The following is an 18,833-nucleotide window of genomic DNA, read 5'->3' as shown; positions in this document are numbered from 1 at the left end:
GGCACCGGCTTTTGACACAACAACGGCACACCCAGCCCAGTCGACCCTGCGAACTCCTCCTCACTAACATCTGAAGACATGTGCCAAAATGGGAGAACTGTCCCACAGACTAGTTAAGCAACAACCTGATGCAGTCATACTCACAGACTCCTCCATCACTATTCCTGGGTATGTCCTGATGCACTGCCAGGATAGTCCCACCCGAGATGGCGGCACAGTGGTATACAGTTGGGAGGGAGTGGCCTTGTTAGTCCTCAACATTGACTCCAAACCCCATGAAGTCTCATCACTTCAGGTCAATCATGGGCAAGCCTCTTGCTGGTTACCACCTACCGCCCTCTCTCAGTTGATGAATCAGGACTCCTCCATGTTGAACAGCACTTTAAAAAGCACAGATGGTAACAAGGGCACAGAATCTACTCTGGATGGGGGACTTCAATGTCCATCACCAAGTGTGACTCGGTAGCACCATTAGTGACCAAGCTGACTGAACCCTGAAGAACATAGCTGCCAAACTGGGCCTGCAGCTGGTGGTGAGAGAATCAACACAAGAGAAAAACTTAGTTGACCTCGTCCTCACCAATCTACCTGTCGCAGGACAGTATTGGTAGCAGTGACCATCGCACAGTCATAGAATCATAGAAAGATTACAGCACGGAATGCAGCGATTCGGCCCGTCGAGCCTGTGCCGAATCTCAGCTAGTCCCACTCCCCTGCCCTTTCCCCATAGCTCTGCAATTTTTCCCCCTTCAGATGCTTATCCAACACCCTTTTGAAAGATAAGATTGCATCTGCCTCCACCACCCTTTCAGGCAGTGCATTCCAGATCCCAATCACTCGCTGCGTATAAAAGTTTTTTCTTACATCGCCTTTGGTTCTTTTGCCAATCACTTTAAATCTCTGGTTCTCGACTCTTCTGCCAATGGGAACAGTTTCTCTGCATCTACTCTCCAGACCCCTTGTGATTATGATTTCTATCAAAACTCCTCTCAATCTTCTCTGTTCCAAGGAGAACAATCCCAGTTTCTCCAGTCTATCTACGTAACTGAAGTCCTCCATTCCTGAAATCATTCTCGTGAATCTTTTCTGCACCTTCTCTAAGGCCTTCACATCCTTCCTAAAATTTTGTGCTCAGAATTGGACACAGTACTCCAATTGAGGCCAAACCGGTGTTTTATGCAGAGTCATCATAATTTCTATACTTTTGTACTCTATACCTCTATTTATGAAGCCCAGGATCCCGTAAGCCTTATTAACTGCTTTCTCAACCTGCTCTACCACCTTCAACGATTTGTGCACACATACCCCCAGGTCTCTCTGTTCGTGCACCTTTAGGATTGTACCATTTAGTTTATATGTCATTTTGTCATTCTTTCTACCAAAATGTATCACTTCACACATTTTTGCATTAAATTGCATCTGCCATGAGTCCGCCCATTTTACCAGCCTATGTCTTCCTGAAGTCTAGCACTCTCCTCCTCACTGTTCACTATACTTCCAAGTTTTGTGTCATCTGTAAATTTTGAAATTGTGCCCAGTACACCCATGTCCAAGTCATTAATATATATCAAAAGCAGTGGTCCTAGAACCGACCCCTGGTGAACACCACTGTACACCTTTCTCCATTCCGAAAAACAACCGTTCACCATTTCCTGTCACTTAACCAATTTTGTATCCAGGCTGCCACTTAATTAATCCACCCCTATCCAAGTGACTGTTTATTTGGTCCCTGATTACTGTTTCTAAAAACTTCCCTACTACTGACTGGCCTGTTGCTAGGTTAATCATTACATCCTTTTTTGAACAATGGTGTAATATTTGCAATTCTCCAGTCCTCTGGCACCACCCCCGTATCTATAGAGGATTGGAATATTATGGCCAGTATCTCTGCAATTTCCGCCCTCAATTCCCTCAGCATCCGAGGATGCATCCCATCCGCTCCTGGTGATTTATCTACTTTAAGTACAGCCTGTCTTTCTAATACCTCTATCAATTTTTATCCTATCAAGTGTCTCCACTACCTCCTCTTTCACTACATCTATGGCAATAACTTCTTCCTTGGTGAAGACAGATGCAAAGTACTCATTTAGTACCTCAGCCAAAACCTCTGCCTCCATGCTTAGGTCTCCTTTTTGGTCCCTAATCAGCCCTACCCCTCCTCTTGCTACCATTTTACTATTTATATGCCTACAGAAGACTTTTGGATTAACATTTATGTTGGCTGCCATTCTATTCTTATACCCTCTCTTTGCCCCTCTTATTTTTGGATTCACTTCTCCTCTGACCTTTCTATATATAGCCTGATTCTCAGATGTATTTGCAACCTGACATCTGTCACAGGTGCTCTTTTTCTGCTTCTTCATATTCTCTACCTATTGTCATCCAGTGAGTCCTGATTTTAGTTGTCCTGTCTTTCCCCCTCGTGGGAATGTACCTCAAATGTACCAGAACTATTTTCTCTTTAAAGGCAGCCCACTGTTCCATTACAGTTTTGCTTACCAATCTTTGATTCCAGTTTACCTGGGCCAGATCTGTTCTCATCCCACTGAAATTGGCCTTCCCCCGAGTTAAACATTTTTACTGTAGATTGCTCCCTGTCCTTTTCCATAGCTACTCTAAACCTTATGATACTATGATCACTGTTCCCTAAATGGCCACCTACTGACAATTGCTCCACTTGACTTACCTCATTCCTCAGAACCAGATCCAGCAATGCCTCCTCCATCATCGGGCCAGAAACATACCGATCAAGAAAGTTCTCCTGAACACACTTCAGAAGAGTTTCCTCCTCTCTGCCCTTTACACTATTGCAATCCCAGTCTAAATTAGGATAGTTGAAGTCCCCCATTATTACTACTCTATAGTTCTTGCACCTCTCTGTAATTTCTCTGCAAATTTGCTCCTCCATATCTTTACCACTATTTGGTGGTCTATAGAATATACCTAGTAGTGTAATTAACCTCTATTATTTCTTAACTCTAGCAATATAGATTCTGTCCTTGACCCCGATAGACATCCTCCCTCACCAGCACTGTAATATTCTCCTTAATCAATACAGCCAGACTGTCTCCTATCTTTCCTGAACACCTTATAACCATCAATATTTACTACCCGATCCTTCCCTTTTTTCAGTCAAGTCTCAGTTATTGCCACAACATCATATTCCCATGTGCCTATTTGTGCCTGCAGCTCACTTAGCTTGTTCACTATGCTTCGTGCGTTCACATACATACACTGTAAACCCATCTTAGACCATCCTAAATTCTCTCTTAGTTTGACCCCACTTAATACCTTACTATTTCTTACTTTAGTGCTCTTTGCCTCTCACAATCCTTTGAACACTTTATTTCCCCTTTCTAATGTTACATGCTGGTGCCCATCCTCCTGCCAAATTAGTTACAACCCTTTCCAACGGCACGAGCAAACTTCAACGCTAGGATATTGGTTCCGGCCCTGTTGAGGTGCAGCCCGTCCGGCCTGTATAGGTCCCATCTCCCCCAGAACTGGCCCTAATGCCCAGGAATCTGAAGCCCTCCCGCTTGCATCATCTCTCCAGCCACGCATTCATCAGCTCTATCCTCCTATTTCGAAACTCACTCATGCGTGGCACCGGGAGCAATACATATAGATTGGGTAAACCAAACTGGTAGCAATACGGTGGAGGAGGATTTCCTGGAGTGTATTAGGGATGGTTTTCTAGACCAATATGTCGAGGAATCAACTAGAGGGCTGGTCATCCTAGACTGGGTGATGTGTAATGAGAAAGGACTAATTAGCAATCTTGTTGTACAAGGCCCCTTGGGAAAGAGTGACCATAATATGGTAGAATTCTTTATTAAGCTGAAGAGTGACACAGTTAATTGAGAGACTAGGGTCCTGAACTTAGGGAAAGGTAACTTCAATGGTATGAGACGTGAACTGGCTAGAATAGACTGGCGAATGATACTTAAAAGGTTGACGGTGGATAGGCAATGGCAAACATTTAAAGATTACATGGATGAACTTCAGCAATTGTACATACTTGTCTGGAGTAAAAATAAAACGGGGAAGGTGGCTCAACCATGGCTAACAAGGGAAATTAGGGATAGTGTTAAATCCAAGGAAGAGGCATATAAATTGGCCAGATAAAGCAGCAAACCTGAGGACTGGGAGAAATTTAGAATCCAGCAGAGGACAAAAGGTTTAATTAGGAGGGGGAAAATAGAGTATGAGAGGAAGCTTGCTGGGAAAATAAAAACTGACTACAAAAGCATCTATAAACATGTGAAGAGAAAAAGATTAGTAAAGACAAACGTAGGTCCCTTGCAGTCAGAATCAGGTGAATTTATAATGGGGAACAAAGAAATGGCAGACCAATTGAACAAATACTTTGGTTCTGTCTTCACGAAGGAAGATACAAATAACCTTTTGGAAATACTAGGGGACCGAGATCTAGCGAGAAGGAGGAACTGAAGGAAATCCTTATTGGTCAGGAAATTGTGTTAGGGAAATTGATGGGATTGAAGGCCGATAAATCCCAAGGGCCTGATAGTCTGTATCCCAGAGTACTTAAGGAAGTGGCCCTAGAAATATTGGATGCATTGGTGATCATTTTCCAGCAGTCTATTGACTCTGGATCAGTTCCTATGGACTGGAGGGTAGCTAATGTAACACCACTTTTTAAGAAAGGAGAGAGAAAACAGGGAATTATAGACCGGTTAGCCTGACATCAGTTGTGGGGAAAATGTTGGAATCAATTATTAAAGATGAAATAGCAGCGCATTTGGAAAGCAGTGATAGGTCAGCATGGATTTATGAAAGGGAAATCATGCTTGACAAATCTTCTAGAATGTTGGACAGGGGAGAACCAGTGGATGTGGTGCATTTGGACTTTCAAAAGGCTTTTGACAAGGTCCCACTTAAGAGATTGGTGTGCAAAATTAAAGCACATGGTATTGGGGGTAATGTATTGACGTGGATAGAGAACTGGTTGGCAGACAGGAAGCAGAGAGAGTCGAGATAAACGGGTCCTTTTCAGAATGGCAGGCAGTGAATAGTGGGGGTGCTGCAGGGCTCAGTGCTGGGACCCCAGCTATTTACAATATACATCAATGATTTAGATGAAGGAATTGAGTGTAATATCTCCAAGTTTGCAGATGACACTAAGCTGGGTGGCGGTGTGAGCTGTGAGGAGGATGCTAAGAGGTTGCAGGGTGACTTGGACAGGTTAGGTGAGTGGGCAAATGCATGGCAGATGCAGTATAATGTGGATAAATGTGAAGTTATCCACTTTGGTGGCAAAAACACAAGGGCAGAATATTATCTGAATGGTGGCAGATTAGGAAAAGGGGAGGTGCAACGAGACCTGGGAGTCATGGTTCATCAGTCATTGAAAGTTGGCATGCAGGTACAGCAGGCAGTGAAGAAGGCAAATAGCATGTTGGTCTTTATAGCTAGGGGATTTGAGTATAGGAGCAGGGAGGGTTTACTGCAGTTGTACAGGGCCTTGGTGAGGCCTCACCTGGAATATTGTGTTCAATTTTGGTCTCCTAATCTGAGGAAGGACATTCTTGCTATTGAGGGAGTGCAGCGAAGGTTCACCAGACGAATTCCCGGGATGGCAGGACTGACATATGATGAGAGACTGGATCGACTGGACCTGTATTCACTAGAGTTTAGAAGAATGAGGGGATCTCACAGAAACATATAAAATACTGACAGGACTGGACAGGTTAGATGCAGGGAGAATGTTCCTGTTGTTGGGGAAGTCCAGAACCAGGGGTCACAGTCTAAGGATAAGGGGTAAGCCATTTAGGACCGAGATGAGGAGAAACTTCTTCATTCAAAGAGTTGTTAACCTGTAGAATTCTCTGCCGCAGAGAGTTGTTGATGCCAGTTCGCTGGATATATTCACGAGGGAGTTAGATATGGCCCTTATGGCTAAAGGGATCAAGGGGTATGGAGAGAAAGCAGGAAAAGGGTACGGAGGTGATGATCAGCCAGGATCTTATTGAATGTTGGTGCAGGCTTGAAGGGCCGAATGGCCTACTCCTGCACCTATTTTCTATGTTTCTATGTTTCTAATTCGGAGATTACTATCTTAGAGATCCTGCTCTTTAATCTCTTTCCTAGCTCCCTAAAATCTACTTTCAGGATCTTATTCCTCTTTTTAAACTTATGTCATTGGCAATGATATGGACTACGACCTCTGGCTGTTCACCCTCCCTGCTCAGAATGTTCTGCAGCTGCTCAGAGACATCCTTAACCCTGGCACCAGGTAGGCCACATACTATCCTGGAGTCACGTCTGTGGCCGCAGAAACGCCTGTCTGCTCCCCTAACTATCGAATCCCCTACCACTATTGCTCTCCCACTCTTCTTCCTCCACCCCTGTGCAGCTAAGCCACCTGTGGTGCCGTGGACTTGGCTCTGGCTGTACTTTCCAGAGGATCCATCGTCCTCACCAGTACCCAGAACAGAATACTGGTTGGAGAGCGAGATGCACTCAGGGGACTCGTGCCCTACCTGCCTGGTCCTCCTCTTCTGCCTGGTGGTGACCCATTCCCTCTGTGCCTGTACACATCTTATCTGCAGGGGTGGCCACCTCCTGAAACTTGCTATCCATGAAGCTCTCAGTCTCACGGATGCACCACAGTGATGCCAGCTGCTGCTCGAGCTCCTTCTGCTGATGACACTTCCTGCACATGTGGTTGTCCAGGACATGGGAAGCAACCTGGATTTCCCCTTGGCACAGGATGTGCATTCTGTGGGACAGAGCTGCCCTGCCGTGCCTCTATTTAATAGGCTATTAACTAACTTACAGAAATAAACTTAAGACCTAGAGTCTTAAAAGTCGGGCCTACCTTTAGCTCCGGCTGCTTCTCTCGCTCTCTTAGTTAAAGTCTTTCTTTATTCACGATTATCTATAGTTATATTAATTAGTTTATCTAGTTACATTAGAGAAGAAAACACTAATTCTCACCCCCCAATCACCTACCTGCAATCCTGTGGACACCTTCCATTGTGTTGTGTGGCACTACCACCGTGCTAAATGGGATAGATTCAGAACTGATCGATCAGCTCAAAACTGGGCATCTATGAGGCGCTGTGGGCCATCAGCAGCAACAGAATTGTATTCCACCACAATCTGTAAACTCATGGCCTGGCATTTCCCTCATTCTACCATTACCATCAAGCCAGGGGACAAACCCCCGATATATTGAGGAGTTACAGAAGAGCATGCCAGAAGCAGCACAAGGTGTACCTGAAAATGAGGTACCAACCTGGGAAGCTGCAACATACATGCACACTATACAGTGGAAGCAGTATGCTTTAGATAGAGCTAAGAGATTCCACAATCAACAGATCAGATCAAAGCTCTGCAGTCCTACCACACCTAGTCGTGAATGGTGGTGGACACTTAAAACAACTAACGGGAGAAGGCGATTCCATGAATATCCCATCCTCAATAATGGCGGAGCCTAGCACACGTGTGCAAAAGAAAAGGCTGAAGCATTTGCAACCATTTTCAGCCAGAAATGCCAAATGGATGATCCATCTCGGCCTCGTCCTGAGGTTCCCACCATCACAGAAGCCAGTCCTCAGCCAATTTGACTGACTCCAAGTGATATCAAGAAACGGCTGAGCACACTGGATACAGCAAAGGCTATGGGCCCTGACAACATCCCGGCTGTCGTGTTGAAGACTTGTGCTCCAGAACTAGTCGTGCCTCTAGCCAAGCTGTTCCAGTACAGCTACAACACTGGCAACCACCCAACAATATGGAAAATTGTCCAGATTTGTGCTGTCCACAAAGAGCAGAACAAATCCAATTACTGCCCCATCAGTCTACTCTCAATCATCAGCAAAGTGATGGAAGGTGTTCGACAGTGTTATAAAGTGGCATTTACTCACCAATAACCTGCTAACTGATGCTCAGTTTGGATACTGCCAGGACCACTTGACTCCAGATCTTAATACAGCCTTGGTCCAAACATGGACAAAAGAGCTGAATTCCAGAGGTGAGGTAAGGTAAGAATGATTGCCCTTGACATCGGCAGCATTTGACAGAATGTGGCATCAAGGAGTCCTGGTAAAATTGAAATCCATGGGAATCAGGGGGAAAACTCTCCACTGGCTGGAGTCATACCGCATGCAACAAGAGCTGGATAACATTCAGGCTTGGGCTGATAAGTGGCAAATAACATTCGTGCCACACAAGTGCCAGGCAATGACTATCTCCAACAAGGGTGAATCTAACCACCACCCCTTGACATTCAACGGCATTACTATCACCGAATCCCCGACCATCTACATCCTGGGGGTTACCATTGACCAGAAACGTAACTGGACCAGTCACATAAACACTTTGACAACAAGAGCGGGTCAAAAACTGGGTATTCTGCAGCGAGTGTGTCACTTCTTGACTCCCCAAAGCCTTTCCACCATCTGCAAGGCACAAGTCAGGAGTTTGATGGAATACTCTACTTGCCTGGATAAGTGCACCATCTACAAGATGCACTACAGCAACACTCAAAGGCTTCTTTGGCAGCACCTCCCATACCTGCAATCTCTACCACTTAGAAGCACAAGGGCAGCAAGTGCATGGGAACACCATCACCTGCAAGTTCCCCTTCAAGTTACACACCAATCTGACTTGAAAATATATCACCGTTCCTTCATTGTCACTGGGTCAAAATCCTAGAACTCTCTCCCTAACAGCACTGTGGAGTTACCTTCACCACAAGGACTGCAAAGGTTCAAGAAGATCGCTCACCTTCTCAAGGGCAATTATGGATGGGCAATAAATGCTGGCCCTGCCAGCGACGTCCACATCCCAGAACAAATATTTTTTTTAAAAACACTCAAACTGTTTCAGTGCCAATTTGGTTCAGTTGGTCATCTTCTTACCTCTGAAGGTTGTGGTTTGAAGCATCACTTCACATAATCTAGGCTGGCACTCTAGTGCAATACTGAATGGGTGCTGCATTGTCAGAGGTGCTGCTCGTTGCATAAGAGGTTAAAACCAAGGGCCTGTCTGCCTTTTCCAAGTGGTTGAGGTGGATGTCAATAATTCTATGATATTTGAAAAAGAGCATTCAATTTTCCCAATATTCATTCCTCAACTAACATCAATAAATGGGTAAGTGTCTGGGTAGCTCAGGATGACATGTCGACTGATGGATGTTTGTAATCAAATCACCCCTGTACATAGGAACAGGGGTAGGCCATTCAGCTCCTCGAGCCTTTTCCACCATTCAATTGAGATTATGGTTGATCTGTATCTTAACTCTATCCACCCGTCTTGGCTCCATATCCCTTTATACCTTTAGTTAGCAAAAATTTATTGATCTCATATTAAAATTATAAATTATTAATGCTTTTTGTGGGAAAAGTTCCACACTTCTACCAACCTGTGTGTGAAGAAGTGGTGTTTCCACTCTCCTCTCCTGAATGGCCTAGCACCGATTTTAAGGTGATGTCCTCTTGTCCTTGACTCCCCAGCGGAAAAAAGTTTCTCTCTGTCTACTTTATCAAATCCTTTCAAAATCCTAAAAACCTTAATCAAATCCCCTCTTAACGTTCTATATTCTGGGGAATATATTTATGTAATCTGATACCTGTACCACGCAGGTCTGTTATATTGTTCATGATTGATTAGTCAATCTGAATCAGCTAATGAAAACTTGAGGGGTAGATCTGGCAGGAGCAACTGAGATTTCTCCTAATTAACTCCAGATAACGTTGCAAGCCAATGCCTCAACAGATAGGATGATCTTAGCTAGACAAGTAGTGGCGAACATTTCATACTCTAAACTATTATGCTGTGTGGTTTCAAATCAGTTAAACTGTAGCCATGCCAGTACATGCAAAAACCCAGAAACTTTGGCTTTCCAACTTTTGGCTAATCACTCCGCACTTAAATAGCAGGCACTTAAATAGTCCCTCTGTCACTCTGTTTTGGGCAATCAGAAATTTTACAGGTCTAGATTATCCAGTAACTGCATTTGGAGACTCTTAAACAATGTGCTGGGCTTCGTTAGTGTCAAACACTCAGCTGACCAAAAACAATCCCAACCCCATCAAAAACAGATTAGTCAGTCATCCATCCCACTTTGCTTTGTGGGATCTTGCTGTGCACAAAATAGTTCTGCGTTTACCTACATAACAGTCACTGCATCTCAAAAACTCCTCAGCTGCTCCATTGACACTCAAGGGCCAGATGATACCATTTTTAGGCAAGCTTGTAAATGGGCAAGCAGCTCACCTGCCTGAAACAGCCTTATGGCTACTTTACTATGTAAACCGAGCAAGCTCTGCCTAGTTGTACCAGGTCTTGAACAGCCTTGATCATTGGATGCAGCTAAAAAAAGGGGCAGAAATTTTTGTTAAAGTTATATTTAAAAATAGTCTGGACTGCTGCTGTCCTAAGCTCCTCTCCCCTTGGCTTTGGCTCTCCCCCTTCCAGGGCCAAACCGAGGGCCGGCTTGGTGCTATGTATCCGGACGCCCATTTGGCGTCCGTAGATCGCCACTTCCAATAAAATGACCCCCGATGCTGAACCTGACTCAGGCCGATATGGAATAGCACGCGGAGCTATCATTCCTGCCGCTCGTTTTTGGCTGCAAATTGAATTTCTCCTCCGTTCTCATAGAATCATAGAAATTTATAGCACGGAAAGAGGCCATTTCGGCCATCGTGTCCACACTGGCCAACAAGAGACTATCCAGCCTAATCCCATTTTCCAGCTCCAGGTCCATAACCTTCAAGTGCACATCCAAGTACTTTTTAAATATGGTGAGGGTTTCTGCCTCGACCACCCTTTTAGGCAGTGAGTTCCAGACCCTCACCACCCTCTGCGTGAAGAAATTTCCACTCAAATCCTCTCTAAACCATCTACCAAGTACTTTAAATTTATGCCCACTGGTTCTTGACCCCTCTGCTAAGGGAAATAGGCCCTTTCTATCCATTACGGGCCTAAAATTGATGGGTTTACTGCCAGCTGCTGCCAAGTTTTCTCAGCAGTCTCCCCATTTTTTCGCCGCTCCATGGGAAATTGGTGATGCCCTCACGCCGGCGGTTTGGAAGGACCGCTGGGAGCATCCACTGGCGTGCAACGCCTAAACAAGTCCTCCCACCCACTCCTCCCCGAGATTCATCCGAGCAGTCCTCCGCTCCTGCAGGAGGAAAGCCTGCCGTGTGGAAGGAAGTCTTACCTGGACAGTAGCTATGAAGACCTGCAAGAAAAGGTAAGTGAGATTTTTTTCTTTACTTCTTTGGCAGCGATTTTGTGTTAAAGGGTCCTCTGAAAGTTTTGGTAATTTTTTTTTTTTTTTTTTTAAACATTTTTTTGTGTGCATTCCCCCCTCCCTGGGCCTGACCCCAGCCTTGTCTTAACTTTCTCCAGGATTGCATTTGCCGCCGAGTATCCCACCTACCGCCCGCTACCACCCAGAATCGGCGAGTAATGCCCATTTTTACTGCCGGGCGCTTTTTTTCCTTCTTTTTTGACCAAATTTCCGCCCAATGTACCATCAGGATCTTAGTAGTCTTTTCGACGGTAAATGGTTGGAACTTGCCTTTGGAATTCTCTACCACAGAACGTTGTTGTGGCCAGTTCATTAGATATATTCAAAAGGGAGTTAGATGCAGCCCTTACGGCTAAAGGGATCAAGGGGTATGGAGAGAAAGCAGGAATGGGGTACTGAAGTTTCATGATCAGCCATGATCATATTGAATGGTGGTGAAGGCTCGAAGGGCCGCATGGCCTACTCCTGCACCTATTTTCTATGTTTCTATGATCAATTTTGTCCCCTATATCTAGGCCTCTCATAATTTTATACACTTCAATGACGTCTCCCCCTCAACCTCCTTTGTTCCAAGGAAAACAAACGCAGCCTATCTAATCTGTCCTCATTGCTTAGATTCTCCACTTCCGGCAACATCCTCGTAAATCTCCTCTGTACCCTCTCCATTGCAATCACGTCCTTCATGTACTGTGGTGACCAGAACTGCACGCAGTACTCTAGCTGTAGCTTAACTAGTGTTTTATACAGTTCAAGTATAAACCCCTGCTCTTGTATTCCATGCCTCGGCTAATAAAGGCAAGCATTCCGTATGCCTTCTTAACCACCTTATCTACCTGGCCTGCTACCTTCAGGGATCTGTGGACTTGCACTCCAAGGTCCCTTTGTTCCTCTACACTTCTCAGTGTCCTACCATTTAATGTGTATTCCCTTTCCTTGTTAGCCCTCCCAAAATGCATTACCTCACACTCTCGGGATTAAATTCCATTTCCCACTGTTCTGCCCACCTGACCAGTTGATTGATTACTTCCTGCAGTCTACAGCTTTCTTCTTCATTATCAACCACACAGCCGATTTTAGTATCATCTGCAAACTTCTTAATCATATCCCCTATATTCAAGTCTAGATCATTGATGAAAACCACATAAAGGGACCTAGTACTGAGCTATGCGGAACCCCACTGGAAAAGGTCTTCCAGTCACAAAAACAACCATCAACCATTACCCTTTGCTTCCCGCCTTTGAGCCAATTTTGGATCCAACTTGCCACTTTGCCCTGGACCCCAAAGGCTTTTACTTTCATGACCAGTCAGCCATGTGGGATCTTATTAAAAGCCTTGCTAAAATCCATATACATTACATCAAACGCACTACTCTCAACGACCCTCCTTGTTACTTGCTCAAAAAATTCAATCAAGCTAGTCAGACATGACCTTCCCTTAACAAATCCATGCTGACTGTCCTTGATTAATCTGTGTCTTTCTAAATGAAGATTTATCCTGTCCTTCAGAATTTTTTCCAATAATTTTCCCACCACTGAGGTTAGAAACATAGAAAATAAGTGCAGGAGTAAGCCATTTGGCCTTTCAAGCCTGCACCACCATTCAATAAGATCATGGCTGATCATCACTTCAGTACCCCTTTCCTGCTTTCTCTCCATAACCCTTGATCCCTTTTGCCATATCTAACTCCCGCTGGAATATATCTAATGAACCTTTTTAATTTCACTGCTGCACTTTCTGGAGATTCTGCAGTATTTAGCCCTCGGTATCTATTATAAGCCTCCCTTTTTTTCTTTATCCTACCCTGTATGTCCCTAGACATCCAGGGGACTCTAGATTTGTTAGTCCCACCCTTTTTCTTTAAGGGCACATATTTGGTCTGAATCCTCCAGATCTCCTCCTTGAATGCTCGGACACTGATTTACTGCAAATAGCTGTTTCCAGTCCATTATGGCTAAATCACCTCTCAGCTTAGCAAAGTTGGCTTTTCCCCAATTTAGAACTTGTATTCCTGGTCTGTCCTTGTCTTTTTCCATAACTACCTTAAATCTGACTGAATTATCATCTCTAGCACCTAAATGCTCTCCCTCTGGTATGCCTTCCACCTGCCCAGCTTCATTCCCTAAAACTAAATCCAGAACTGCCCCCTCCCATATTGGGCTTGCTACATACTGGCTAAAAAAGTTCTCCTGAATGCATTTTAGCAATTCCACACCCTCTATACCCTTCGCACTTATTTTATCGGAGTTAATATTAGGATAGTTGAAATTCTCTACTATTACTGCCCTATAGTTTTTGCATTTCTTCGAAATTTGCCTACATATTTGCTCTTCTATCTCCCTCACACGGTTTGAGGGTCTGTAGTACACACCCAGCAGTGTGATCGCCCCTTTTTTGTTTTTCAGTTCAACCCAAATGGCTTCGTTTGATGATCCCTCTAACATATCATCCCTCTAACATATCATCCCTCTAACATATCATCTCTCCTCACAGCTGTAATAGTTTCTTTAATCAGCACCGCGAACCCCCCTCCCTTTTTACCCCCCTCTCTATCCCGTCGGAAAAATCTGCAACCAGGAATGTTGAGCTGCCATACCTGCCCCTCTTTTAGCCCTATCTCTGTAATAGCTATAATATCGTACTCCTAAATGTCTACCTCTGCTCTCAGCTCATCTGCCTTATACGCTATACTCCTTGCATTGAAGTATATACCATTTACAGCAGCCAAAAGATCCTTGTTGTCTATTTTCTAGCTTTTGTTTCCTCTGTCCTTCAAATTCACTTTCTATGTTTTTGCTTTCCAATTGCAGCTTTACTTCCCTCCCTACTGAATCTATTCTCAGGTTCCCATCGCCCTGCCAAGCTAGTTTAAGTCCTCCCCAAAGCACCTGCAATCCCCCCGCCCCCCCCACCTCCCCATACCCCGCGAGGATATTGGTCCCGGCTATGTTGAGGTGCAACCTGTCCGGCTTGTACAGGTCCCACCTCCCCCAGAAGCAGTCCCAATGCCTCACTAATCTAAAGCCCTCCCTGCTGCACCATCTCTCCAGCCAAGCATTCATCTGCTCTATCCTCCTTTTTCTATACTCTCTAGCTCGTGGCACCGGGAGTAATCCGGAGATTACTACCTTTGAGGTCCTGCTTTTTAATCTATCTCCTAGCTCCCTAAACTCTGCCTGCAGGACCTCATCCCTCTTATGTCATTGGTCCCGATATGGACCACGATCTCTGGCTGTTCACCCTTTCCCCCCAAAATGTCTTGCAGTCGCTCGGTGACATCCTTGACCCTGGCATCAGGGAGGCAACATACCATCCTGGAGTCACATCTGCTGCCGGTGAAACGCCACTCTGCTCCCCTGACTATTGAATCCCCTACCACTATTGATGTACCGTTACTCTTCCTCCCCCACATGCAACTGAGCCACCCGTGGTGCCGTGGACTTGGCTCTGGCTGCACTCCCCAGAGGCACCATTGCCCTCACCAGTACTCAGAACAGAATACTGGTTGGAGAGTGAGATAGACTCAGGGGACTCCTGCACTAACTGCCCAGTCCACCTCTTCTGTCTGGTGGTCACCCACTTCCTCTGTGCCTGCACAATCTTAAACTGTGGGATGACCACCTCTAGAAATGTGCTATCCACATAGCTCTCAGCCTCGCGGATGCATTGCAGTGACTCCAGCCAGCGTTCAAGCTCCGAAATGCAGAGCTCGAGTTGTTGCAGCTGGAGACACCTCCTGCACACGTGGTCGTCTAGGCTGTGCGAAGCATCCAAGATTTCCCACATGTCACAGGATGTGCAATCCACGGGACTGAACTTCCCTGCCATGCCTCTAGTTAGACTCGGAACTATCAAGCAGAAATAAGCTCTAAAACTTAGTACTGTCTGTTTCTCTATCTGTGGCTATCACTCTTTCTCACTATTTATATCTGACTTCTCGCCATCATTGTCTGATTCTCTCTCCCTGTCTTACACATTAGCAATGAGAACATTTACCTCGTCTAACTGTTAAAAGAAATACTGGTGAGATCATCAGTTGGCTTCAAAATCCAACAGTTTTTTCTTTGAAAACTGAAAAAATATTTTCATGCGGAATGTATCACTTTAAAAGTTTTCAAAAGTTACCAATAGGTATTTTATTAGTACATTGTCATTTTCTCTCTTACAGGCGCACACATATTCTCCAGTTAAAGAAAAATGCTAGCTCTTTAGCTATTTATTAAATAATTCTGAAAAACTGAGCAAAAGCTGCTAGAGACTAAATAAAAATATTCTATTAGTACTGCTGACTGCACAGTACTAATGCAACCTGGGAAATAATCCATTAGCTATGTTTAGAAATCACAATTCAAATTCAGGTCATAGTGTCAGATCTGGGCAAAAATATCAGGTCCACGCTTTTCAGGGAGACCAAGACCTTCAAGTGAAAACAGTGGTATTGAAAGACCCAATAAACAATTCAATGGATACATGTCATCATGCTCCTTTGAAATGGGTTATATTTTATTTTAAATTATATTTTATTTGTTTATGCTTTTATTTTTAGACATTTTCAGTTACTGAGGAACAAAACAGTTGAATAATTTTCAGAAATCATTTTGAGCAATCTGTGGCGCGATGATAAAGCATCAAAAGTCTGTGGCCTGATTGTAGATTTACATAGTTTTGAGTTTACATAGGTAGTTTCCATTATAAATGTGGACATATAATGAAGAAAGATGGTTCAATAGTGCACCAGAAATAGTGGCAACAGGAAGTAAGGTTTTGTAGACAGGAAGCGTATGTAGGCTTAAGAATTGCAATTTTGTTCTTCAGTAGTTTGCTTTGCACTGATCATTTGAAGAGCATCAACAGTGAAATGTCTCTCCTGGGTCTTTGAAGTCCCCACAGAAAAATGGTTATGCAGTTTACCAACTAACATAGATGGTTGGGAGGAACAAGGCAATAATTCACTTCAGGAATTAAAATAGAGTAGGGCACAAGATATATCTTATGATCTCATAGAATCCTAAAAATTTACAGCACGTAAGGGGGCCATTTCGGCCCATTGTGTCTGTGCCGGATGACAAAGAGCTATCCAGCCTAATCCAACTTTCCAGCTCTTGGTCCGTAGCATTGTAGATTACGGCACTTGAAGTGCACATCCAAGTACATTTTAAATGTGGTGACGATTTCTGCCTCTGCCACCCTTTCAGGAGGTGAGTTCTAGACCCACATCACTCTCTGGATGAAAAAGGATCCCCTCAAATCCCCTCTAAACCTCCTACCAATTATTTTAAATCTATGCGCTCTGGTTGTGGACCCCTCTACTAAAAACATAAGAAATAGGAGCAAGAGTAGTCCATTTGGCCCCTCGAGCCTGCTCCGCCATTCTATAAGATCATGGCTGATCTGATCTTGGCCTCAACTCCACTTCCCTGCCCACTCCCCATAACCCTCGACTCCCTTATCGTTCAAAAATCTGTCTACCTCTACCTTACATATATTCAATAACCCAGCCTGCACAGCTCCTGGAGGTAGAGAATTCCACAGATTCACGACCCTCTGAGAGAAGAAATTCCTCCTCATCTCAGTTTTAAATGGGTGAGCCCTTATTCCGAAACTATGCCCCCGAGTTCTAGATTCCCCCATGAGGGGAAACATCCTCTCAGCATCTACCTGGTCAAGCCCTCTCATAATATTATATGTTTCAATAAGATCACCTCCCATTCTTCTAAACTCTAAAGAGTATAGGCCCAACTTGCTGAACCTTTCTTCATAAGACAACCTTCATCTCAGGAATCAACCTTGTGAACCTTCTCTGAACTGCCTCCAATGCAAGTATATCCTTCCTTAAATAAGACGACCAACGTTGTACGCAGTACTCCAGGTGTGGTCTCACGAATGTCCTGTACAGTTGCAGCAGGACTTCCCTACTTTTATATTCCATCCACCTTGCAATAATGGCCAACATTCAATTTGCCTTCCTAATTACTTGCTGTACCTGCATGCTTACATTTTGTGTTTCATGTACAAGGACCCCCAGATTCCTCTCTACCGCAGCATTTTGTAATCTCTTTCCATTTAAATAATTTATTTTTTAAATTATATTACTGTGAAATATGTACTTTGATTTTTTTTGTTTTGTGTAGTGTAAAGCCTTATTTTAGAGATTACAAATAACTATGTTACTAAGAAAAAAGTAGTGGATGAAAGGTTTTTAAAAAAATGATCAAGTGATTTAATATAATGTGTGACAACAGAATATTGATGTATTTAGGGTTTTCTGATTATAAATGTTTACATAGGATTTTTCTATTGTTACATGTTGATATACAGATTTTCCATTATAAAAGAAAGACACAGGAAGTAAGGCTAATATACACGGGAAGTATGTGCCACATGCAAGACACACAAATGGAATTATATTTATTTATGGAGGTACATTTTATTTGACAAACATTCGAGTTTAAGCAACTGAAGGACTTTAATCAGAGAAAGCACTCTTTTAATGTATGTGTTCCACTTGACTTTTAGTCAATAACTAAGAACAGGCTGGTTACTGATGCTTGATCTTACCTGGTCATTCCAAAATCAGACACTTTCACTACGTGTGATTCACTCACTAAACAGTTTCGGGCAGCCTGAACAGAAAAAAAAAAATCATGTTTCTTAAAATATTTGGTCAAGGTTTTCCATTTTTGCACTCACCAGCCCAGTTTTCAACTATTGACATGAAAAATCGGCAATCATGGACTGGTTAGTAGAGAAAACACCACTCAATATGTCATTAACCTTAATCTATAATCACTACCAACTGGCTTTACCTAGCATTCCATATAATTAGCTTGATGGTCACATTTACACAGCATTGACAATTTTAGTACTACCTTACACAATTTAACTTATCTGTTATATACATTGGGGTTGAATTTACACGGGATTCATTCGATTGTCCACCATAATTTCAGCAGAAGGTCTGCAGAAATCCTGATGGAACAGGCAAACTAGCACAAACCTCATGAAAATTCAACGCCATTGTTTCTCATCATTATCATCATATAAAGTCAGAATTTATGTGCAAGCTTTTACGAATAGATTATTTAGGAGTTTATATCTAGAGTGGCATAAAAATGATACCAAGTCAAAGTTGATCCTGCATAATGTTAAATTACATCTGCATGCACTGACTTTCAATTTTTCCATGAACAAATTCCTGCATCTACATTGATGGTGGAAACTGCCTATGCAAACTGTAATTACACCCTCCCTCCACCTAAAGGTGACACTGGTCTTATTCCCTCTGCCCCCATGTACAATGCCACGGGAGATTTTTATATACATCTATGTACACATAAATTCACCTTAACTTATGCAGTGGAACCTTTATTACCAGCAATCCTATTATTGTCAATCTTGATTAAGTCAGGGCTTAGTTGTAAACTAAATTCAAAAGGGCATTTTAAAGGATTATACATACACTCTGGGTTCTTGGTCCTGCAATATGAGCAGCTATTACCTGGATATTGAGTGACTGACAAAATTTACCAACCATGCAACTCTGATATT

General features: G+C 43.5%; 1 protein-coding gene across 4 annotated transcripts in view; it reads right to left on the bottom strand.

The window, feature by feature from the left end:
• Positions 1–18,833, bottom strand: part of tec (tec protein tyrosine kinase) — a 301,217-nt gene that overhangs the window by 21,064 nt on the left and 261,320 nt on the right. For all 4 annotated transcript variants that reach the window (XM_070870133.1, XM_070870134.1, XM_070870137.1 and 1 more), the window contains one exon: positions 17,844–17,908. In XM_070870133.1, the coding sequence (XP_070726234.1) occupies positions 17,844–17,908 (65 nt within the window). The remainder of the gene's footprint in view (positions 1–17,843; positions 17,909–18,833) is intronic.

Source organism: Pristiophorus japonicus, chromosome 2 (genome assembly GCF_044704955.1).
Source record: "Pristiophorus japonicus isolate sPriJap1 chromosome 2, sPriJap1.hap1, whole genome shotgun sequence".
Classification (NCBI taxonomy): Eukaryota; Metazoa; Chordata; class Chondrichthyes; family Pristiophoridae; genus Pristiophorus; species Pristiophorus japonicus.
This window is presented reverse-complemented; position numbering and strand designations above follow the sequence as displayed.